General features: G+C 48.7%; 1 protein-coding gene across 1 annotated transcript in view; it reads right to left on the bottom strand.

The window, feature by feature from the left end:
- Positions 1-24,994, bottom strand: part of DNAH3 (dynein axonemal heavy chain 3) — a 124,996-nt gene that overhangs the window by 17,026 nt on the left and 82,976 nt on the right. The window contains exons 43-56 of the mRNA XM_078872890.1: positions 24,733-24,912; positions 20,746-20,869; positions 19,748-19,904; positions 17,360-17,659; positions 15,254-15,546; positions 14,053-14,270; positions 12,490-12,655; positions 9,462-9,678; positions 8,682-8,864; positions 7,518-7,716; positions 6,097-6,335; positions 3,794-5,696; positions 1,813-2,038; positions 143-387 (exon numbers count right to left, since the gene is read on the bottom strand). Of these exons, the coding sequence (XP_078729016.1) occupies positions 143-387; positions 1,813-2,038; positions 3,794-5,696; positions 6,097-6,335; positions 7,518-7,716; positions 8,682-8,864; positions 9,462-9,678; positions 12,490-12,655; positions 14,053-14,270; positions 15,254-15,546; positions 17,360-17,659; positions 19,748-19,904; positions 20,746-20,869; positions 24,733-24,912 (4,650 nt within the window). The remainder of the gene's footprint in view (positions 1-142; positions 388-1,812; positions 2,039-3,793; positions 5,697-6,096; positions 6,336-7,517; positions 7,717-8,681; positions 8,865-9,461; positions 9,679-12,489; positions 12,656-14,052; positions 14,271-15,253; positions 15,547-17,359; positions 17,660-19,747; positions 19,905-20,745; positions 20,870-24,732; positions 24,913-24,994) is intronic.

The raw sequence follows: 24,994 nt of genomic DNA, 5'->3' as shown, positions 1-24,994 counted from the left end.
AGCGAAACGTCAACACGTCATCCAATGGCGAACGACGCGCAGTTAACAGGCCGAAACCACATCGGAGAGCGACGGATGAAACCCGTCATTCTGGGGCAGCCGATCGCAACCAGTTGCCCAGCACACGAGAAGGAGCCCTCACCGAGCGGGCCGAAGTTGCGGCGCTCCTGCACCAGCGCGTGGAAGAAGCACAGCCCGAAGAGGAGTTTGTTCCAGGCATGCGGCTTGGAGCAGGCAGCGAAGAAGGTGGCGTCCGACACGGGGTCGTTGAGGTACGAGCGCAGGAGGTTGGCGCGCAGACCCTTGGGCGGTTCGTTGGTCATCTTGACGCCGTTCTGCAGGATACTCACGGGGAACTTGTCCGACGGGTAGCTGGTGAGCCACAGGCTGTGTGTCGAATGGGCAGAGGGGGGGCAGCAACAGGCCCCGGGGAATGAAATCCAGGAATTTCAATAAAGTGGCGAGAATAAATGAGAGGCGGAGTGACTCGCGCCCACATCGAAGAGCATCAGCAGATGAAAGGGTGACATGACATCAATTCCTGTGATGTCACTTCCTCCTGGAATGGGTGCATGGTGGCAAAGGTGACAGAAGATGTTCTTAGTGATACTGAAATATTTTTTTTAACGAATCACGTAGTTTTTTTTTACATAATTTTATTTATTTATTTTAGAATAGTAATGTACAGGGGTTGGCCACTTGCGGCTCCAGAGCCGCATGCGGCTCTCTAAGGACTGCTTCGTGATGTTATTTATGAAGGACCACCACCGTCTTGTATTCGCATGCATTGCGGCTCTTTAAATATTGAGTTATTTTGACCGAATTGGAAAATAATTGCCCTTGTCATTTTGGTTGCCGACCCCTTGGTGGAATGACATTGGCCGAGGGCACAGGTTGACCAATCGCGTTGGTCTCCCACGTGCTCTGTGGTAGTGGTGACCTTGCTCTCTCTTGCCGAGTCGAGCTTAGAGAGGCTTTTCTATGCAGTCTGTTTGAATGAAGAGCGTTTTGGTGATAACTGTATGTACTGCATTGTGATTTGGCCTGGAACCAATTTTCCCCTCCTAATGTGATATATTGTCATGATTCCGGGTTGTCATTTTAGTGTTTGTTGCTGTCTGCTTTGTTGAATTCAATGACTTTTCATAGCAGAAGTGATATCAACCCACAAGATGTACATTTAGTCAATAATCAATTCTTATAAGCACGACTTGATGCGTAGTGTGTAAGCAGAAGAATACATTTTTACCGAACCAATATTTTGACACACCTACTTAATTCTAACTTACACAAATATGCTGGATTATATAAAAAAGACAGACACACAATAACTGGCAAAACAGCATGAAACACTTGCTCAAGCTTTTCATCATTGTACACCACGCTGAACGATGTGCCCTCCGTGAGCTGCTCACGAAACGAATACATTATACGGTGGTACTCATTACACACAAAGTGCTTTCCACAAATGAACCACAGTATCTTGCTGATCCCGTCAAGGATAATCAACAATCACACGAACTCTGATCATCCTAGCAGCGACTTTTAGCGAGCCACCGAACAAAGACGGTCACCGCACCGCGCGCTTTCAGATGCGCTCCTGCGGCTATCTGGAACGCTTTTCATTCCGATATTAGGAAGCCACTGAAGCTATGCACTTTTAAATCTCGAATGAAAACTCACTTCTTTATAATTTCTTTTCGTGTTTAGTTTGTTGTCCTTCCTCCACACCTCCCAATAGCACAGTTGGCTACGTACGGTGCAAAATAAGTTCAACGTAGACACATACAATACGCACGCAGCCTCTCTTACCGGAATTCAGGGTGTGTCGATTCGGGTGTGATGACCTCTTCGCACATCTTCTCCAGCTTGGGCATCCAGCTGGTGGCCAGGTGACAGTTCTGCAGCACCACCCAGGTGCCGGCCTTTATGGCACTCTCCATCATCTGGGCCGCGATCGGGCCTTGACCTTGGCCCAGCGAGATGCACTGGGTCTTGCTGCCGCCCATGCCCATATCCTCGGCAAACTTGAGCAAACCTAGCCATCAATTCGTTCAATTTGTCATTCATTTAAATTAGTCCTTTAATTACTCATTCGACAATTATCCATCAATCTATTGTCACTATAAACCTACGTAGAGTGAAGCAAAATGTGTGATTGCCTGAGTGAGCAGGACTTTTCTGTTCTAAGTATCGATCCTAATCCTGTGTATGGCAATATGTTTGGAAGCTGAATGCAGCTGGCCACGACGAGACGGCTTCAGAATAGAGTTCATGCAGTTTTGGTATTGCTCCGTTGAAGGAGCGCAGGCTGCAGTGGTTTAATATATGGTTAATAGTTTGGGTTGTATGGCCTTTTACCTGGATAATTGGCCGAGATGGAATGTCATTTTCAAGGGTTTCCAGGGCATCAAGTGCCACGTACATGGAAAACATGGGATGAGACCCATATACAAACAGCACTGGACACGCCTCACGAGAAATGAAGCCATTTCAGATCTCACAAAAATAGAAAATGAGTCACAGCTAATGTTGTGCTGTAATGGGAATATTGCAAATTGTAGCTATGCAGCCTTAGAAACACATTTGTCAATTTCCTGGAAAAGGCAAAATTAACTTTACAACTGAGCAAGACCTGACCCTCTTTTGAGAATTGGCATCCGCTATTTGCTGGACATGGCCAAGCCTAACCTGAAACGTGCCACTAAAGAGTGCCGGTTGTGGTCGTTGCTTTCATTAGCTTATTATGATGGATCATTTTCCCATCACGTGGAGTGACAGAAGAAGCATTATCTCCTCATCATAGACAATGCAGAGATGTGTTATTTTGCAACCATGCGGTAGCGTATGGAAGAGAATGACACGTGCAACCATAAGTGTACCTGAGAATGTGACGGTGGTCTGAGCACAAATGACTTACATTGGTAAATTATTCTGCTCTTCGTCAAACAAGTAAAAGTGTTTTCTTGCTCAAATGAGCACTGAGGCGGTGCTCATCTCCTGATAACAGCCCTTAGGCAGTGGTGAAAATGTTCATGTTCTTATGGCAGGGGCGAGTCCATCCATAGGACAACCACTGTTAGATTTCCCCACAAAGTGGTATATATTTTATCGACTCTGGAAGCAGGATGGGTGAGTCAAGAATCTAAATCACTAACTTTGCAGGCTTAATTTGACTACAATAATGGGGCAGATTCTATGTTACGGAAATGTCTCTTGATTTGATGGCTGCGAATTATGGGTCTGTGTAATACACCACAACACAACGGGAACAAATCGTTCCGAGTTGTCCTCGCCGCTAAAGGTCACACGTTTTTTTCACGGTTCTAACGTTGACAGAAATGAAAATCTAATTCGGTGTGAATAATAACGCGGTTTAAATTACTGCACGCTTGGGAACGCATACATTTTCAGAAAATGGTGATTTAGCAACCCGTTGTAACCCCCTGCATTTCTTGCAGATCTATACACCGCATATAGTTTCTTTGAAGGGATGCTATGTTAAAACTAACCGCTTTAACAAAAAAAAACCTACATTATTGATCTAACAGTAATGGCCAAAAAAGTCAATACCTTTTTAAAATTGCTGTATGTTCCTATAGCGAAAGTTTATTGTATTAAAAAAAATATATATATACAAAATAAGACATCTCTTGCAAAAGGGAAGGTGTGTCTCAACAGCGGGCTACCAACATAATAGAATTCATTTATTAACTCTCTCTTCCCTTGAGGCCGCATTCACCTACATCGATTTTGCGGCGCGTTGTAAAGGGGGAAGATAAAACGCGCTCACCCGCCATGGGGTCGGCTCCGGGCGAGAGTACGAATATCAGCGGGGCGCAGCAGCCTGAGTCGCTGAAGCTGCCCGCGAGGTCGAAGGTGGGCGGCTCGACGAATGTGCGGCCCACGCTCCTGACGATGAAGTCCTGGGCCGCGGGGACGATCTTGTCGGGACGGAAGCAGCGCAGCACGGCCATGCGGTCGAGCCCCGCCAGGAGGCCCCAGCCCTCGGGCAGCTCCTCCTCGTGCGGGCTCGCCGAGTCATACAGCCTCTTCCAGCGGCCCGCGTTGGCCTTCACGTCGTCCATCAGGCCGCGCAGGTTCGCGAGCGACGAGGCGCGCACCACCTCCGACCACGACTTGTCCGAGAGCCACTCGGGCGCGGGGTTCGGGTGCGGGTTCTCCAGTGCGACGCCGCCCGTCAGCAGGAACCGCCACGTGTCCTCGTCCACCTCACCGCGGCCCTTGAGGAGGCCGATGGTGAGCAGCAGCGAGAAGAGCAGCTTGTCCTTCTCGAAGAGCGAGCGGCACACGTTGTTGTAGATGCTCGCGGTGAAGTGCTCCACGATGTTCGCGATGCGCTCCTGCAGGTCCTCCGACTGCTTGCTGTGCGAGATCGAGGTCACGTAGAGGTTGATGTACCAGGTGAGGGAGTACTGGTACATCGGCTCGATGTTGGCCATATCTGAGATGCAAAAGAAGATGATAGAAGAGTGCTCGGCGACTGGCCTGTAGCCCATCCGGGTGTCGTCGATTTCCTTCTCGGTGGCCGTGGCGATGGTCTGCTTCTCCGAAATCTCCTCCGACAGCAGCTTGGAGGATGACAGGATTTCGATGGCCGTCTCATCCTCCAAAATATTTCCCCGCGAGCTCGACAAAACCTCCAGGATCTTGTCCTCGATCTCCTTTAGCTGCTTTTTGTTGGCAGCGCCCTCCAGAATCAGCTGGTTCTTCTTCTCCTCCAACTCCGGCTTCTCCTTGGCCGCCACAATCCCGAGCAGCTGATCTTCCAGCCCCATGGGCGTGATGACGAAGTTGAGGAGGCACACCTTGACGGCCACCTCGGGCAGGTAGTGTGGGTTGCGCAGGCACGTCGTGATGTAGAATCGGAAGTCGCGCGAGTACTCGACGACGCTCTCGCCGAGCCTGATGTACTCGACGCCCTGCTGCTTGAACGTCTGCTTGAGCAGGATGGGCTCCAGGACGGGGTCCAGCTCCTCGCCCACGTTCTCCAGGAGCACGGGCGTGCCGAACTGTACCGCGTTCTCCAGGACGCGCGCGTATGCGGCGTCCGACGGCTTGATGACCGACAAGTTGTTGCCCCGCTCCATGTTCCTGATCCACTTGTTGGCTTGTCCCTGCGGGTCGATGGCCAGCGGCCACCGCCGCGAGTTGGTCACGATGATGCCGTTGTCAATGGAGAACGAGTCGACGGGCAGCCCCGCGATCTGCCACGCGCGCACCGTCGTCGGGTCGCCCAGCGTGCCGCTCAGCGAAAACTCCTCCGAGCAGGGCACCTGCCGGCGGGCGCACAGCGCCTGCCACTCCCGCCGGCACTCGAGGCGGAAGTCGACGGCGAAGGCGCCGAGGTACGCGACGGTGCCGGCCGAGAGGAGCACGTCGCCTGTGAGGCTCGTGTAGCGCTCGCCTAGGAGGCGCGCCGCCTCCGTCCAGCGATCCTTCTCGCCACCCAGGCCGCCGATGAGCTTCTCGGCGCGCTCCAGCTTGCACGAGCACAGCTTGATGTTGGCCTCCAGCTCGCCCTTCTTGTGGTTCATGGCGTCGAACGTGTCGTTGAGGGCCTGTAGCTTGTCCTGCACCGCCTTGAGCTCGGCACGCTTGCCGTTCAGCTTGGTCATCTGCACGCTCAGCTCCGACTCGGCCTCGCGCAACCGCTGCTTCTTGGGCGCCACCACCTGCGTGCGTTGGTGAGAAAGTCGCCGTCATCGTCACTCTATCCGCTGCTGGTGCCGGCTTGGCATTTGTCCCATTTAGTGTGTTTTGAGTCAGGCAATCGTTTGATATTGTGCATAAGAAGTGTGTTTTATCACTGCAACATGGCGCTGACGTTCCTTGTGAATATTAAAAAATATCTCCTGTATGGTATCCATGCCACAGTCCTTTCCCCACCCCACTGGTTGAAAAATTCTGCTCTGGACTGTGATAGGGCTCAGGCTCTGGGAGGATGATGGGTTGATTTGACCCAGAATTAGACCCTCCTGACTAAGAGTCAAATGCTTAACCGCAGCACCGCCCAGCCAGCTTCTTCAACGTGCACATCATCATCATTGTTGTGCAAAGTCTCGGTTGTCTCACCTTGGCCACACGGTCGTATACCTCCATCGCCCGCACCCACTTGCAGAGTCCCTCACAGGCGGAGGACACGTTCTTGATGATGGACGGCTGGAAGTCCGGGTGGTCCACAAACTTCTCGCGGATGCGTTTCATGGCGGCCGCCGGGATGTTGTCCTTGTCGAAGGCCTTGAGGTTTTCCAGAAACTTCATGTCGCCCAGAAGCTTCTTCGACGGCCCCCAAAAGTCCTCGAGCATCTTGCCTAGTGGGACAGAGAGCGACGCGGGCGAGTGAGCCGAGCATGCGTGGGTTTGGCGCCTGACCGATTTGTGAACCTCCCAAATGCACTGTGCCGCAAGGTGGCCAGGATAGGGCGAATCGGTTTATGACCCCGAGTCTTGTGCAGGCATTTTAGCGTTTTCCTCTACAAAAAACTCTTGTAGCACCTCTAGTGGCTGCAGGGGTCACGTGAACAGATTGCATACAACACTAAATAACAATGAAAATTATTCAATCTTATACACATGCACACACAGAATTCAATGCATATATCACAAGTAAAAACAATAATTTAAGTCTATAAATAGATGCATCATAATATACCTACTGAGTAATGTTTCAAGCTACAAAGTGGCCTTTTATTCCCCAAAAGACAAAGATCCCCTGTATAGCCTTAACAGACTGTTGGGGCAAGTGCTGTTAACGAGCACCTATGAAGGCTGATACGGCACACAAAGGGGATGGGAGGCCCACACCACTCCCTGGCCGCCTTTGTCTCCCAAGTGGTGATGTTCAAACACTGCACCATTTGAGGTTCAGTCGACTTAGGGGAGGGCGAGGACCGGTTCAGATAATCATCACTGGTGTTGGCCATGAGCGAGAATCGTACTCTGGTCTCCAGGTTCGTAGCGCAGCGCGATGACTGCTACACTACCACCCCATTCACAATTGCACATCAGAGCCAAGCCAGCACAGGGCCAGCACAGCAGTGGTGGTTTGCTTTGGTATTATACAGAGCTGAGCTGTGCTGGTCTCACAAAACATCAGAATTTAGCCCGGGGGTCAAGCCGTGCTGGGACCAGGGCTAACGACGCAACGTGATGGCATCATGTACTTGCATCTTGACGTCGCTCGTGAACGTCAAGCGGCACGACTTGGGCTTTTTGTGCAGTGGAAAAGCAACCCGCGCCTCCTGACCTGTGCTGCACTGGCTCGGAACAGCCCTAGCGCAGCTCAGATGTGCAAGTGGAATTTTTTTTTACCTCCCCTCCTTTATATGGTCCAGTTGCATCGGGACTATCCTCAGTGAATTGTGACACCCGGTTATGCAAGCCGCGCGACGAGGTTTTTTTTAGTTAAAACAAATTAAAAAAAGCGAAAAAAGATGTCCTACACGACCAAACCACGGCTTCCCGACGGCACCGAGGCTACGGTCGGCCCTCACCGGAGCCGCTGGGGTCGGGCTTGCGCTCCGCCTTGATGTTCTTCATGACGCAGATGCTCTCCATGACGAGCTTGACGGGGCCCGGCGGGTTCTGCATGGCCTTCACGACGGTGATGTCGGCCGGCTTGAGCGTGTTCAGGGCGGCCAGGGCAGACTCCAGCGCCGGCATGGCCTCCGCCAGGTCGCTCTCGCACTCGTCCTGCAAAGGCGACCCCCCCACGCCATGCTGGGAACTCGTGGAAAACTTTTCGTGGTGCGTTTTATTCGGCAGTCAAGCGTTGTGTGCCCCGCAGTGGCGAACCACAAAGTTAAGATCTCACCACAGTCGGGAGATTAGCAAGATACAATTCATGCCCAAATAGGTCAACGGGCAACTTTGCACCTCCTTAGTTGACCTGCCTCCTTGCTTGAGATGTCTTTAAAACACTGCCTCTTTGTGATCATTCATAAATCCTTCGATTGAGATGTCAGGATAGATACGAGCGAGCCATTATCACGTCAAGTCTCATTCAGAACAATCACAACGCCTGTTGACTTATGACAGAGTCGCTCACAACTCATCGCCATGGGAGGGACAGTGATAGACCGATCGAACATACAACCTCCCGAACACAAGTCGAGCACAATACGTACGACCTCTGTTGTGCATATTCTCAGATTCACATAATCCATTGTAATTTATAGGACTACATTAACCCCCCTCTGGTCTTCGCACCTGATAGACTCACAGTGTTGACATCACCATCACTATATTTAAGACCCAATGATGCTGGTTGTAATCACGAGCGGAACGTGGTACTCAAATTTTCAATGCTCTGTGGGTTTACTCTCCAACACACCGATGGACTGAAGCACTAATTGGCATGTTTTGTTTATGTGACAAAACCTTACTAATTTGCTGTGTCGGGTGGTGGTGGGTTAACGATACATTTATATTTGCGCAATCTAACCCATAAAACCTTTATTATGGATCTCTTTACCAATAGAACTGGTTGCTGCTGGCCACTTGGCGTATTTAGCTTTTGACACCTGTGCTCAGCGACCGCTATGAAAATAAAATACTGCCGCAGAACCTCTCGGCCGGATGCTGGGGCGTATTTAATTTAACATGAATATTTCATGAAATATTTCATATGAAGCCCTGTGGTCCCACCCGTGCCTCACCTTGATGGCCTTCGCCGCGGCCGCCGCCTCATTTGCCACGGCCTCATCGGCCGCCACCAGCTCCTTCTTGGCGTCCACCTCCACCGTGTCCTGCTCGATCTTCACCATCATCTTCTCGGTCTCGGCCGAGGTCTTGATGAGCTCTGGCTGCAGATCAGTCAGCTCCTTCTGCATCACCGACACCTGTGTGCGACCACCGATAGGTTCGTCAGCGTCAACAGCTGTGATCGATCCACTGCCGGATGAAGGACTCCTGCAAGCCGCTGTCATCTGTCATGATCCTGCGATGTATTGAAAGCACCCGGGATGATGTTCGCACGGAGATGGAGCGATCAAATCCGTTTATTTGCAGGGGTGAGATGGATTGTGCCATTGCAGGGCCATGAAGAATGGCAATAGCATGGAGATGCCTTCACCTAGCAGTGGATAATGCACTCAGCGCTTGCACACACAATTAATTAATCACTCCATCTCCGTGGCCGACGTGCTCTCAGACACGTTCCACTCCTTGGTTGCCACTCTGTTATTACTTTTGACAATCGGCCAGCATCCCTCTAGCAACGTATCCTGCTCAAGCCACATTACTTTTATTAACAGCTATGAGGAGGTTAATAACAAACTCAACTAAACTATTTTTTGTCATTTTACCAGGTAAGGCCCACTGAGTCATTAGCTTCTTTTTCCATAAGCGACATGGCCGCCAACGATAGCTCAACGAAGTGGCTCATCATCGCCGTCGCGTGGACATTAGCAATTTACAGCGGGAGTCGCGCGGCGGACCTGCGATGCGGCGAACTGCAGCTTGTCGAGGCCCACAACGTAGCGGTTGCGCATGAGGGACACCTCCTGCCGCTTGGAGTTGAGCAGAGCCTTGAAGGTGAGGATGAGCTCCAGGTAGGACGTGGGCGTCACGTAGTTGTGCCGCCGCATCACTGAGAAGTACCTCTCCGACAGCTGTGACACGCTCTCGTGGAAGTACTTGCACATCCACACGACCCTGGCGCACGGGAGAGGGCGGCAGGGTCAGCGAGGGCTGCCGTGGCGGGGGACGAGATCGGAGATTCTTCCCAGCGCACTGTCCGTCGATCGTCATCCACAACAGGTGGTTGTGGATGACAGTAAATTAAATTAACGCAACACAGCCAGTCAGAGTTAATCCTCATGATCCCATGGGAAATATAGGCTGTGAATAAAGGTTGAACATTTACGGATTCATATCTTGAAAGGATGTATTTTGAACTTCTTTCGCATTGTATGCAGCCAACCGTGCAAAACGTTGCCAACCGTGCTAATGGTAGTATCTAGGCATATTTACTTCTGATTTTTATTCGATCCAGACTTCATGGAATGCATAGATTAACCTCCCGATAGCATGCTCCATGAAATTAGAATATTTGCCATGAAAACAGTGTAAAAAAGTATTACAGCCCATATCTATATACAATTCAGCATTGTTCAATGCATTCTTTTCATAGGCAATAATCCCTTTAGTATTTTGGCGTGCAAAAACGAAAACCCTGACGTCAATGACAATTGGATTGCCAGATGATGGACACTAGATTAAGGTCACAGAGAAGATGCCATTAAAATAATTTATCACTGCAATTTTCACGATATAAGTGCTTTTTTGACACAATGCATCGAATTCAAAAAGAGGACATGGCCATTTTCCCAATGTTATTGTCAACCGATAATGGTGTTTGACCCACACACGAGGGCAGGAGTACAGATCGAGCAGTGATGCTGCATTCTGCACAATAACTCTACAATTGCTGAAAAAATAGTTTGATTCCGGCCACAGTATTACTGATCGTGTCTGTCTCGTTTGACAAGTCTACAGTTTCCCATATACAAACCAGCATTAGCCAGTGCTAAGCTCCTACAGTGGTCCTTAGCCAGTGGTACAACGTCCACGTTATTATGATGGGGACTAGTAGCTAACTTCCTACAAAAGTATTAGTTTTGCAGACCCTGGAGGTATGAGCTCGATGAGCACGGTTGGCTGCGTACAGTGCGAAATAAGTTCAACATATCATACCTGTCAACCCCTGATCAGTGCCTACCTTATTACAGACCTATTCAGGCTTTATTGGTCACCCGTGCCCTTATAAATCTCAACGTTCATCCTACAAAGTCCCATCACAAGGGAGAAACACAAAGACAAAACAAAAAGGGCTGTACACCTTATGGAACTGAAAAATCTATTTCCCTGTACAAGAATACGGGTAAATCGTATGGGTTGACAGGTATGACATACATACAAGCATTGTGACCTTCCGATTGAGAGTCAATACTGTGCCCCGGCCTTCTACCTGCAGTCAATTGCAATGCGGCACTGCCTCGACTTTGTGTATAAGCTGGAGAGGCTTCAAAGTCTGAGCAGCCATACTGGATAGAGGCACCCATACCAGTCAGGTACGCAGCAAGAGGCGAGACAAAATGTGCTCCACCAACCTGCACCGACCAGCGTGGTGAAGTACGGTCAACCAACTCTGCAACCCCCATGGTTGACGCGACCCGCCCCACCCAGGTATACATATGTAGTGATGTTAAATGGATCACTACGGCGAGTAGCCCTGAGTGCCGTAGAAATGGGCAGAGGCTAATACACCGTGCAGTACCATACAATGGGCCACTAGGGGCATGGTACTGGGTGCTCGCAGAAGAAAGCCAGATGAGTCCTACCGACAGAGTAGGGGATAACAGCCTCCGCGAGCGCCGCAGGTAATCGCCACGGAGTCGGCCACTGGGGGAGTGGTGGGAGCGGCTGGCGGTAGGGGGCATGGGAGGACGAGTCACCCAGGCACCAGGTTAAGCACGTGATGGGCCGGGGTGAGGAATGTGGGCCAAAGGTGAACGAGGGGACACGGGAAGAGTAGCTGAGAATGTCTGGAGAGTTCCCGAAGGGGGCGTGGTTAAGGGCGGAGCCAGAGAGGGAACAGGTGCAGTGTAGTCTGGCACCGTCGGGAATATTCCAGAAGTAGGCGCGGCTGAGGGTGGAGCCAGGCCGCGCCGAGAGAGATAAAAGGGAAGCCCCGATCTGTGATCGAGGCTGTCCGCAGGTGAAGTGGAACCTAAGTGCTACGTCTTCATCTTAGTCCCCGTCTTTCACATCGTGGGTCAGGCAGCACATTGGCTGCTCTGACCTGATTAAAGTCATCCCGTATGCGAGAGAAATAGGTGTATTGTGGTCCTATGCGTGAACAAGCGTGAGAATAGGTGTATTTAGTCCCTGTGTAATGGTGTTGCATAAAGTGTAGAATAGACGTTGTTGCCTCCTAAATATTGTATCTGAATGACTCACTATACATATACAACAGCAACAACCACAATTCGCCACTAAGTGGCAGTGATGTGTCACCACGGCGCTTGCGCCAGGCTAAGTGCACTTTGAGGCAATGTCAAGGGTCCATTGGCTCGCGAACAGGAGGTCACGGCACGGACCCAGGTGTTATGGGTTGCCTGACTGGGAAGACTGGTAGACACATATGTAAGGGTGTTATAAAGCATCCTGAGCAAAACAGCATAAAACAGCAGAGCTTTTACATGGACAGGGGGTGGGAACATGTGAGAGGGAGGAGGGGAGGCAAGCACGGATCAGTTGAGAGCAGGGGCAAGGGGGAGAGAGAGAGGAGGGGGAAGCAGGACAAGATGGCGGCCGAGACTGGGAGCTGGACATGTCAACAAAGAGAGCCCTTTCCCCGTGTGCTGAGCCTCTGTGTTCCTTTTTACACATATATACACAATATATACACAATATACACACAAGATGAACACGGCGTGTGAATGAATGATGCGGGGCCTTCACTCTTTGCGCACGGCGTCCTCCAGCTCCACGTCCCGCAGGAACTTGTGGGCCACCATCTCCAGGGCGTCCGCGGGCCATGCCTGGAACCAGTCGATGGTGCAGCAGTTGATGAGCGACGGGAACATGCGCAGCCGGTTCCGGAAGGCGTCGCCGATCGGGCTCATCGCTGTGGGGGGGACAGTGGCGAGAGCATGACCCGAGCGCGCGCGTGGCCCCGGTTCGACATCTCGGCTCGTAGGGTTATGCAGCTGTCGCCGCGTCGTACGCAATGAGGCAGCGCTGCTTCGCTCGTTTGGGAAAAGGGGCCACTGGGATAGCCCCACTTCTTGGAAATGTTTGGCGTGGCATCAGCCAGGGTAGGCTGGAGGTAGTGGTTGGCACGGTGGTGGGTGCGCTGCGCACGACGCCCGGGGAGCCGAGTTGAAAACCCCACCAAATTCTACGCTTCCCATTCGCCAACACGCACTGCCTAGTGGAGTGATGTATAGGTCACACAAACGAGTCGTATGTCAAGGAGAGGCCTTTGTCCAGCAGTGCACTGACGCAGGACTGTTAACTATAAGCAATCGCTTATTTTTACATGTTGGGCAGTAACACAACATTCAATCAAGACACAATAAATTGTGTTGCGTTTTACTACAGCCGTGCAATTTAAAGGCACAATGTGCCGAGATTACATTGTAAATTAGTTCTCAATTTTTGGAGATCCTAATCCCGTGCAGTGTAGCATTGCACATTGAAATTGGTGAGAATTAATTTGGTAACGGGATGGAAAACTGCTTCTGGAAGCAATGCTTATCAGTGAAAAAAAAATTTTTAGTCAATGAATAGATTTATATTTTCACATACATTTGTATTAAAGTGGGGAGCGTTAGTATCATGGTTAGTCCGACGACTCTAGTTCGTTTTACACTCACGGCCAACATTGGTGACGAATATCTGACCTGGTTCTGGGCCTCCCCTGGGGTCGACTCAACCTTAAATGAGTACCAGTTGTTGTGTGTAAACGCACAAACAATGGTGGCCGGGTGTGGTGCTGGCCACCCTCCTCCTTGTGTACCATGTTTGTCTTTCCTAGGTGCTCGCTCACAACACTTGCCCCAACAGCCTGTTGAGGCTAAAGGGGGGATCTTTTTCTTTGTTGCAGTCAAGGGGCTTTCTAGATGGGGATCAGAGGGTAGTGACTTGACCTTGCGGAAGCGCGTTCGACACCTAATGCAGAGGTTCACGGTTAGAATCCATCGGCCCACTGAGCTACGTAGCTATTTTTTTAGAAATGACCAGGCCACAAATTATAGCTTGACAAAGTGGCATACGATGTGGAAATGTATTGCAGCCAAATACTCTAAACGCACGTTTCAAAATGGGGAGAGAAAAACCAGAGGACCCGGGGAAAAATCCACACGACCACGTGGAGAGAGAACATGCAAACTCAGTAGGTGTCAGGGTCGGGATCGAGCCCACGACTTCCTGTATACCGGGCGAGGTCGTTAACATCTCGCTACCGTGGTGCCTCGAAAGTCAGACCATCTGGCTTTGGAAAGAGCGAGGGGGGCCGCTTACCCAGCACGATGTGCAGGTTGGCGCGCACGCGCTCGACGAAGTAATTGTACATGGCGAGCGGCGTCGCATCCACCTTGCGTCCCTCGAGCCGCGCCACCGCCTGCATGCGCTCCACAATCTCGGCGCGCTCGTCCGCCGCGAGCATGTTTGGCACGTCGCCCCCGTTGAGCAGCATGTTCACGTCCTCCACGAAGCCCTCGTCCTTAATCTGCGTGTCGCTGCGGAACGCGAGCGAGCGACGGACAGTCTGTGTGAGTGTGTGTCGGTGTGTGACGGTGTGTGTGTGTCGATATGTGTGTGTATTGATCTCTTTGTGTGTGTCGGTCTGTGTGTGTGTGTCGGTCTTTGTGTCGGTCTCAGCGCTTACTTGAATCACTTCTATCTCGCAAAGTCAAGCAAGGGCTCGTGCTGACTAGAATAAACTGGGCAGTATGGTATAGATGTATAACGTTTGACCCCTGGCCGAGGTAAAACATATATACACTCAGCTGCCCCTGCCCAATCACTATCCAAACCACCCCTCTCATTCAGCGCCGCGGCGCCAAGATGTAACCGCAGCCCCACCGCCACCCCACCAACCCCCTTCCTTACCACCACATAACCCCACCGCCCCGCCACCACCACGGACATCAACACCAGATAACACTTCCATGCCACCATCATGGCTCCCTGCCACCACTTAACTGCACTGCCACGCCATCACCACCAACATCAGGACATGTATTTATACTGGAGGAATCCGATGAGCTATGAAGCTCTTTTTGACAGATGCCCAGTCCAGGCGGATAAGAACGTTACAACAAACACTACACAACAACACGATAGGAGTGCAAAGTACAAGAAAGGTAGACAAATCACCCAAACACAAACAAATACAACACTAAACCATCCCCATCCTACCAGGCAAAGCCCACTGAGGTGTGAACTTATTTTTCAAAAGAGACCTGGCCACAAATGATAGCTCAACAAAGTGGCTTATCATTTGGACATTTTTAGCAGTTAATTAATCTAAATACGCATGTTTCCAAATGTGGACGGAAAAACCGGAGGACCAGGAGAAAAAAATCCACGTGACCCCGGGGAGGACATTCAAACTCCAAATATACATAGCCCTGCCACCCCACCACCCCACCACTCCTCCACCACCACCACACAACCCCGCCACCTCCGGCCTCCCCTTGACTCCATGCCGTCGCTGCACCTGAAGAGGAAGACGGTGGCCTTGCCATCGACGCCCGCCTTGCGCGTGACGCGCTTTAGGTCCTCCCTCCATTCAGCGGCGCCGTACCCGCGCGTTAACTCGATCTGGAAGAGATCCTGGCCGGCCATGAAGGCGGCGAGGCGCGCCACGCTCCGTCGCCCGCTGCCCCCGATGCCGACGAGCAGTGCGTGGCCGCCGTCCTGGGCGAGCACGCGCGACACGCGTGACACATGCTCGATGGCAAACTTGAACAGGACGAGTGGCATGGGCGCCTTGCTCACGTTGTTGTACTCCTGCGGCGGGGCGGGTGAGAGGGGGCGCCAGACGGGCGGTGAGTATGTGTGGTGGACAAACCCAGCAGTGCGCGTTGTTGCTGTTGTGGAGCATGTCTGTTGATAGGGTGTTCCGTCGCTGTTCGCGAACTTGCTGTCCGCGAGGTCTGGCTATCCGCGAATAGAATATGGGAATCTTGATTTGAAGATTTCGTGACTGCAGGAATCCATACTCTTTGGTTCTGTCGGTAAAGTCACGTAGGTAGAAAAAAAAATAATAATAATAGAATACGACGTTTCGATCGCAACACAAGCGGTCGTCCTCAGGCGGAAAAAAAATAATCTAGCAGTAGAACTGCTGAGTATAGAATCTGGGACTCGGAGATTGCATCGAGAGAGAGACAGAAAGAAAGTGATGAGATAAAGTCATGAGAGATAAAGCGTTGAGATGAAGGCGAGTTCATTCATAAACAATTATTGAATACGTTAATATTGATTTATTTTATGTGTATTAGAACCCATTTGTATTTTTGCATTATTATGGTCATTTCCATATATTTATTTATTTAAGGAAATTCATTAAAAGATATGTTTCCATAGGTCAATATCATTATCCACGAAATTTCATGAGCATCTCCGGTACGTACCTCTCGCGAACAGCGAGGGAATACTGCATAGCATATACAACACACATCTCCATTCTGTGTCTCTATGAAAGAAAAAATATTTTAGTCGTCAGCCAATTGTCTATTCCAGACCAATATTATCCAGCAGCATTTGTTTAAGTGAGCAAACTTTGCACAGATTATAATCATTAATTTCAGCTTGTTGTCCTTCCCCTGTACCTCCGATTAGCACGGTCGGCTACGTACGGTGCGAAATAATTTCAACAAACATACGTACGAAAAATAAGAATAGGTTTTACCCTTTCTGGCAATAAAATAGGTATTATGTTATCGCTTTTCCCCCCAAGCTATAAATGCACTATTCTCAGGTTTTTTCGGTAAAGTCACGTAGGTAAAACATTAAAAGTAATGAAAGTAAAATAAAACAAAACAAAAATAAAATTCACGACGTTTCGGAGGCAACACAAGTCTTTATTTTTGTTTTGTTTTATTTTACTTTCATTACTTTTAATGTTTTACCTACGTGACTTTACCGAAAAAACCTGAGAATATGAATCATTGCAGTCACGAAAGCTTCAAATCTGGAATATAAATGCACTGACACCTGCATTGGCTTTGTGTTGTTCGCGTTTTGGCGTTCTCTGGTCGGACACCGGTGAGACTAGGCCATAAAGAAGGCCCCTGTCTCTGGTGTAGGCCAATCAGTTCCAAAGACAATGCATATTTTATTATCAGAGCATGTTTTGTTTGCATGTTCACCACAAGTACATGTGGTTAATGCAGACTTGTTTCCTCGCAAAATGTTAAGTATTTGAACATCTTAACATCTATTTTATTGCCAGAAATGGTAAAACCTATGCTTATCTTTCATACTGTGATACTGGCAAAAAAAATGTCCCATGTTATACATACATACATTGTGACCTTCCGAATGTGAGTAAATATTGTGCCACAGCTCTCAACCTGCAGTGGATTGACAAAGGGCTGCCCATGTGCACATGGTTCTGCAATGCGGCACTGCCTTGGAGCCTTCAAAATCTAAGCGGCCGTACTGCATAGAGGCACCCATACCAGTCAGGTATGCAGCGAGAGGCGAGCCAAAATGTGCTCCTTTCACCAACTTGTATCGACCAGCGTGGTGAATTACGGTCAACCAACTCTCTCTTCCCCATGACCTACGCAACCCACACCCTCCCCCCCCAGCGCACCTCCAGGTAGTGCTCCATGAGGGACGTGAGCTTCTTGAGGTCGGCGATCTCCTGGTAGGGCCGCGGGTCGGCGTCCGGCTGAGCGTAGTCGCCGAAGAAGAGGCCCCGCACGTGCTCGTCGGCCAGCTTGCCCGTCGGCGTCAGGTGGCTCAGCACCTTGTCCACGCTCTGCTTGAAGTAGCTGGACGTGGTCTCGCGGACGACGTCGAAGAACGTGGCGCGATCGCCGCCGTCGATGAGGCGGTCGTAGAAAACGCGGTAAACCTCGTGGATCCAGAGGCGCACCAGCCTCTCTCCATCCTGCGACGCACACGCCGATCGGTCATGAGCCCACGCCGTGTTCCTCGGAGTTCAGCCCTTTCCCGTTCCGGGACGTATGCAAGTCGCAGGGTGGGTCCCCCTGTTCACCGCCGAATCTCGGAGTGCTGCAAGCAGCTCGGTGTTAATTTTATTTAGAGAGGTGTAGCGCCGCTGCTTTTATAGACATTGTGCTCACCGCAGAGAACCGTAGCGACACGGCCGCACTCTACGATCGCTGGCGCCAAACTGTACCACACACCCTCCCCGCATGGCCTTTTACTTCTGATTTTGTTCCGATGTCGCACACAGACGTCGTCGGAAAGCAATCGGAAGCAAAACCGATAACATACATGTATGTCATCGCAATGGGAAGGGGTTAAGAGCTCGGAGCTTCCCCGTGCCGCGGAGCGGGCAACAGAGCTTCGTCGCAACTTCTAGTCTTCATTCTAGATTGGAAGATTTCATAAAATCACGTAGGAAAAAAATCTGCTTCACACACTACTATTCCCCAGCTTCACACACTACCATCACCATTACCACACGTGAGTGTTCATCTTGCGCATTTCTAATTTGACCCCCCGGCAGCATAACAAAAGGCTGCTTAATCTTAGCTTTCCTATCTACTTCCGCCCCCTGCATCACAAAGCTTCAGTTTGAGCTCCATGCGTTGCCTCCCAACGCCCTCCCCGTTCCTCACATCGATGCCTCCCAGTCCACAGCCCGCCCACACACTCACCATGGCCCCTCCCCTCCCTCCATCCCCCCGCGACTATATAATTCCTCGTCACAGCCATCTCTTAGACACACTTAAGCGGTTGTGCTTTCGCTACGTTGTCCCCACCTGAAGAAGGACGCTTGTGTTGCGCCCGAAACGTCGTGATTTAATTTAGTTGTTTTCATTTATTTTATTTTATTGTAGTCTTCAGCCAGCTGAGCCACGTCATCCCATGTGACTGCAATGACTTCTTAAGCTGACAATTCAATTTTTTTTCCCACTGAAGTAAACAATACACCGGTTTATTTTTCACCCTGTAAAGAGCAGATATAAGCAGAATCAATTCATAATAGATTTTTGGGTAAAGCTACGCTACGTAGTGATCTGGCCAGATTTGTGTCGTGTAACCATCCACCACCTCACATAGCCAAACAACTTAAACTGTCTAAAAAATTTGGCCAGATCATTACGTGGCCTCAACCAAAAAATAATTATGAATCAGATTGGCTGTGAAAACCTGCACATTAAGATAAACGGAATGCTATTCTTTCTCTGTACACATTAGCATGGTTGGCTATGTACGGTGCGAAACATACATACATACATTTTTTTTAAATTCCATATCAGCTTTATTGGTTATCCACAGTAATGTTATCAAAGCAAGCAAAATGTGGATCTTGGTCGACCCTGCCCTCTGGGTCTCATCATCAGAACTAGGCCTGTTGAACAAACGCTTCTAGACTACAAGATGGCAGGTCATTTCGTCAACGCGGAGTGAATTGAGCCGACTCAGTGCTGCTGTATTTGGCTGCTTTCAATTTCCACATAGTGAGTAACTTTGTTGAGTTATCATTTGTGGCCAGATCGATACTGAAAAATAATCTAATAGCTCAGTGGGCTTTACCTGGTAAAACAAAAAGTTGATTTTGAAAGTGAGTTGCTTAGATTTTCTATACATTGCACTCCTATCAGTTTGCTGGTGATTACAACCAGCTCACAATTCTGGCTAATCGCCTGATGAAGCTGGTTGTATTCACGAGCGAAACGTTAACTCTAATTGTAAATGTTGTGGGTTTACTCCCCAACACACCGGTGTGCTAAAGTAGTAACTAATTGGCAAGTTTTGTTTATGTGACTAATCCTGCGAATTGGTTGTGTTGGGTGGTGGCGGGGTTAAAGACATTTATATTTATGCGATCTAACCCAAAAAAAATACTTGATTATGAATAAATGCACCATGACCATCTCGGTGAACTGCGCTCAGAATTCTATCACAGGACAGCTGTGATCGAATTCTGATTTTGGTCGCAAAATCCTACGTACGTGTTAAACGGATTCCTCCAGTATATCTAAACATTCTAACTCTGAGTCACCTGCAGGTGTGTGTGCGGGCAGAGGAGCACCCCGCGGATGACCCGCGCGAAATCGCGCAGGTTGAACACGTAGTGGGACTTGGACGGGGTCGGGAGGAAGTTCTCCACCGCGGCCTTGTAAACCCCCATGGTGGCTTGCACCATCATCCTCCCCAGTCTGCAAATGCAAGCAGGCTGGCTTGACAAAGCACAATGCGCTTATCCGCTATTACGCTCCAGCCGTGCTGTCGAGTGTCGTTATCACGAAACGAAAAAACGTCCGTCTGAAGCTCTCACGGTGAGCGATGCATTGCGTGGCATCAGGGCGGGGAGCCGAGGGAGACGTTATCACAGAACCACGGGAATATATTTCTGAAGTCGCTTCAATAGGCTTCTTATCCACGCTATGTGGGATACCTTTATGCACTGCAAAGGTGTTCGCAGCATTGCAATCAAGCCAAAATTGTGGTATTTGGAGCTTCTGTACGTAATCTGGTAGGTAACCATGGCAAGTAGCATTTGAGAGGTTATGTTTTTGCAGCTGTCGAGCATGAAATTGGCATAACAGTCAATACACAGAGAAAGCTTGTTTCACAAAGTATTAAGTCAATAGGCTTTCCGGACGATTTGCTTTCCAGCAGCATTTAATGAGGAAAACATCTAGGCTTGTTTTTCTTTCTCCAAGGCTGTTTCCATGACGGCTAAGTCCAAGCTGGCCCAGTGGAGAAGTGGCGTAACAAGGCCCACAGTTGGTGTTTGTGCTGGCTTGCCCCGGTAATGCTGCTGCTGCTGTGAGAATTGGGGAATCTGGACCAGGTCCACTTTCCCGAATCATGATATTGGGCCGGGCCACTGCGACGTGGTTGTGGGAATGTGAAATGAGTCTCATCCGGACGATGTGGCCCATCGAACAAATGCTCCTAAAACAATTTAATATCACGAGTCTAATCAAGCTCATGCTATTTGAAAAACAACGATTGGGCCTCTCACTGATGTGCAACAGCGTCCGTGGCACCCACCTGAGAAAAGATCCTTCGAACCCCTTTCCGAAGTGCCAGTCGACAATGGAGTTGAATATTTTCGTCATGGTCTCATCGTCAAACGAATCGATGGAGAGAATATTGAGGTGACGAGTGAAGCGCCCTAAAGGTGGGTAATAAAAAATATATATATTAACCACGGGTAAAGATGTATTCTGCCAATGCAGCCACATGAGCTGCAGTAACTCAGGAAAACATGCCCTGAAAACAAACATTTGAACACAATCAAGGTTTTTTTGGGGTTAGATTGTGTAAATATGAATGTGTCCATAATAGAGATTTTGTTTTAGGTTAGAACGCGTAACTATATAAATGTGCCGTTAAAACCCACCACCACCCGACACAGCCAACTAGTAATGGTTGTCACGTAAACAGAAAGTGGCCAATTCGTCACTAGTACAGCACACCTGTGTAAGTACAACGTTTCGGCAGTAATTACAACTAGCTTCATCAGGCGACAGCCAGATTTGTGGAGAAGTCCACCTGTTCCTTATATAGAGGCGTAGATGTAGTGACCATACTTCTGCGCTCTCGCGCAAAGTGACGGGGAGGGGGGTTACTGAGGCAACGTACATTATGCATGCGCATTATGCAAAACCTTTGATCTCGTCTTCCTGTCCATTGTGTGCATTAAAATAGCCGTACCAATGGTAATCCCTATTGACGTATGGTGGCCTGTATAGGCATGCATTTAAACAATGTATTATTTGATGATTCGTTTCCACGCAGCACTAAGTCAGTAGCTATCCGAACGGTTAAAATTATTTTTATTTCTTTAAATTTCGATAGATTCTCTAATTAGTCTTGGCCAGTAGTAGCTAGTTTTTCATAAAACTTAAACATTATAAATGTGTCGTTAAACCCGCCACCACTCTACACTGCTAATTTGTAAGGTTTGCCACGTAAAAACCTTACTAATTGGCTGTTGGGTGGTGGCGGGTTTAACGACACAATTATATTCATGCTATCTTACCCAAAAATAAAAAAAACTTTATTATGGATAATATTGATCGAAAGCTTATGTGTTAAACAAACATTTGGACTTCAGAAACTGCACAGTGCATTTCTTAGTGTTTGTCAATACAATTGTTTTTTACCGCATGACAGAACAAACCATAGATTTCGATTTAAAGCTTTCGTGACTGCAGGAATTAATATTCCTGGTACTTTCGCTAAAGTCACGTAGAAGGGAAATAATACAAATAAAACAATAAAATTATCACGACGTTTCGATTGCAACACATGCAATCATCATCAGGTTTGGTTTTCACATCTGATGATAATTGCTTCTTTTGCAATCGAAATGTCGTGAGAATTTTATTGTTTTATTTTTATTATTATATTATTTCCCTTTTACGTGACTTTACCGAAAGAACCAAGAATATAATAACAAACCATAGCTAAATGTCAAATATGTCAGAAATCATCATATTGGCTTATAATCCATGCATTTGGAGATAATGTAGTCATAATGACCATTGGAAGTAGGGTTGGTGGATCACACAAACATCAATTATGTGTGTGAAACATCCACCTGAAAGGCGGCAAGGCGACTGCAGGTGAGTTGGTGACCGACCTACGATGACCTTGAGTTGTTATCCCCTCGTGTAAAAAAAAAGTAACTGGCTAAACATCACAAGCTTGACCTTCCCCACCCCACTGCCAAATAAAAGATGGGTGGTGTTCTGTGAACATCTATGTCATGTCGAATACATTGATGGATTTACTGAAAGAAAAACCATGTTCATAGGGACAGCGATGGAAGGGGTGGCTTTCATTCATAAGTTCATACACAATGGATGATGATGATGCTGTATCTCTCCACTTAGCACGATCATTATGTTTACACGTGTACAATATGGTGTGTTAAAGCATTCCTGTAATTCCAGATAGCCTTCCAGAATACACAAAGATCATCCGTATAGACTTAACAGACTGTTGTGACAAGCACTGTTAGGGAGTAGCACCTACGAAGGCCGACATGGCTCTGGAAGGGGTCGGTGACCAGCATCACGAGTTGCCTTGTCTCCCGAGTGGCGATGTTTACACAATGCACCAGGTACTCATTTGAGGCTGAGTCAACCACACATGCATGTGTGTGTGTTTGTGTGTGGAAGGCACGTGTGTGTGTGTCAATGATGGAAACATCCATCGTGCCGACTTGATATCTTCTGATAATTATAATCGGTCTCTTCACACTACAAAAGGTTTCATTAAACAGACCCATTCATCTCATTGCTAAGCTCCTGCATCGCTTTCAAAACCCTCATGCTTTGAAAACTCAATATACTTAATTCGGCTCAATCTGCTCCACTATAAACTTTTGTATTGCTTTCAGAATGCTTTAAATGAGACTGATAACAACCATTATCGTCTGCGAGCTGCTTTTCTATCAACGCTACCTGCAATGCGCAGAAGGGTTCAAGCTCTCTGACTCTAAACAATGTTCTTATTTTGTCCAAGAGACAATCACCGAAACTTACACAACCATCTACTGCCATTGCCAGTAAACCATTCTGCATTATGTATTGTGTTTTTTATTCGCATTTCACTTCCAACAAGAAACAAACTGCCCGTATGCGTCCTTGATTGCAGAGTCTATCATTGGAATTCTACAGGATTGCATTATTTCAATAAAATGGACATTAGAGGGGTGGGTAGGGGAGGGAGGAAGAGGGGAGACAGTGGCTGACAGATGAGAGTAAAGAGCTGTGCATGGCCCACTTAGCTATATAGCTCTTTTTCAGAAGCGACCTGTTCACAGCTGATAGCTCAACGAAGTGGATTATCACGTGTAAATGTATAGCAGACAATTACTCTAACCGCACGTTGATTCTAAATGTTGAGAGAAAAACCGGAGGACCCGGAGGAAAATGCAGGCGACCATGGGGAGAAGCAAACTCCAAATATACAGCAGGCGTCAGGGTCGGGGTCGAACCTACGACCTCCTGCATACCAGGCGAGGTAGTTAACATCTCGCCACCGTGTTGGTTGAGGGGATCTCATGCGATTAACAATGCGGGCGGTCCCAGGGCTGTTCTCGTTTTTAATGAACCTGAAAAAAAATGTGATTCAATGAAGTAATTTGAAGAACCTTATATAAACTGCCCTGTATCTTTACCTTTTAAAAAGTACATACGACACGAATGTAGTTCATGAACAAAAAATGTACGAGTCATTATTTATAAATGAGTTGTTGTTCTTTACATGTAATTTTAATATATAGGCTTTTTTACTTTTGGTTGCTTTGACACTTTTAAAATAATACTTCCCTTTCATTTTTATTCCCTCTGCTTTGCCCGTGGATTTTACTAAGTAAATAACTCTTTCAATAAAGTTTCAGCTGTCAACCTTTGCAGGTAGCAGTGGAAGGAACTATTGTAGTGCCTCACGGGGGCCTGGGTTTGATTTCCGACTCAGGCACCTTTCTGCATGCAGTTTGTATATTTTCCCCCTGATGTGAATGGGTTTGTCAAAATTCCCTGGTTTCCTTCCAAAACTAAACCCCCCTCTCCCAACAAAATGTAACTGGTATTTGCCAAAACATCTCAAGGATTTAAAATTACCTGCAAGTTTCTCGATTGAGAATACACAAGGCCGCATCGGCCCCCCTCCTGCGACAACTTGACTAGTTTTTGTATTGTTTGTTTTTTGTTACTTTCTGGCCCAGCCTCTACTGGACATCTGTGAAAAAGAGCTTCATAGCTCATCGGAGTCCTCCAGTCTAAATAAATATTCTCCTGATTCTGAACTTGGCCAGGACCCCTCCTGAAATAGGGTCTCGACACTCGGCGAGGATTGTCTGCGTAAACACAAGCACAGCAAAATAATTGCCACGAGAGTAAAACAAAATGAACCTACATTGGTCACCATCAAACCGCACTCGAGATACTTGGTGCTGAGCCTGACCAATGCCCCCTCACCCCTCACCTCCATGTGGGCGTGGGCCCTGAGCCGGAACCTCACCTGTGATGTCGTTCCGCCCTCCGCCCGGGGGTCCCATGGCCGAGACGAAGAGCACGTCGATGATGTCGAGGCGCGACGTGTCCTTCTTGTCGTACCAGTGGCCGTGGTCGATCCACTGGCGCAGCAGCTCGATGGGAGGCTGCGCCCCATACACCTCCTTGGCCGGCATGTTGAGGTCGTCTGCGCAGAAAGGAAACCCAGGGGGGGGCGGGGGCGGTGGGGTCAATGCGGGCAAGCGATGACGCCTGTCGATACTGACGCA

This window comes from Lampetra fluviatilis, chromosome 35 (genome assembly GCF_964198595.1).
Source record: "Lampetra fluviatilis chromosome 35, kcLamFluv1.1, whole genome shotgun sequence".
Taxonomy (NCBI): Eukaryota; Metazoa; Chordata; class Hyperoartia; order Petromyzontiformes; family Petromyzontidae; genus Lampetra; species Lampetra fluviatilis.
The sequence above is the reverse complement of the archived record's forward strand: the minus strand, read 5'-3'. Positions and strand labels throughout refer to the sequence as shown.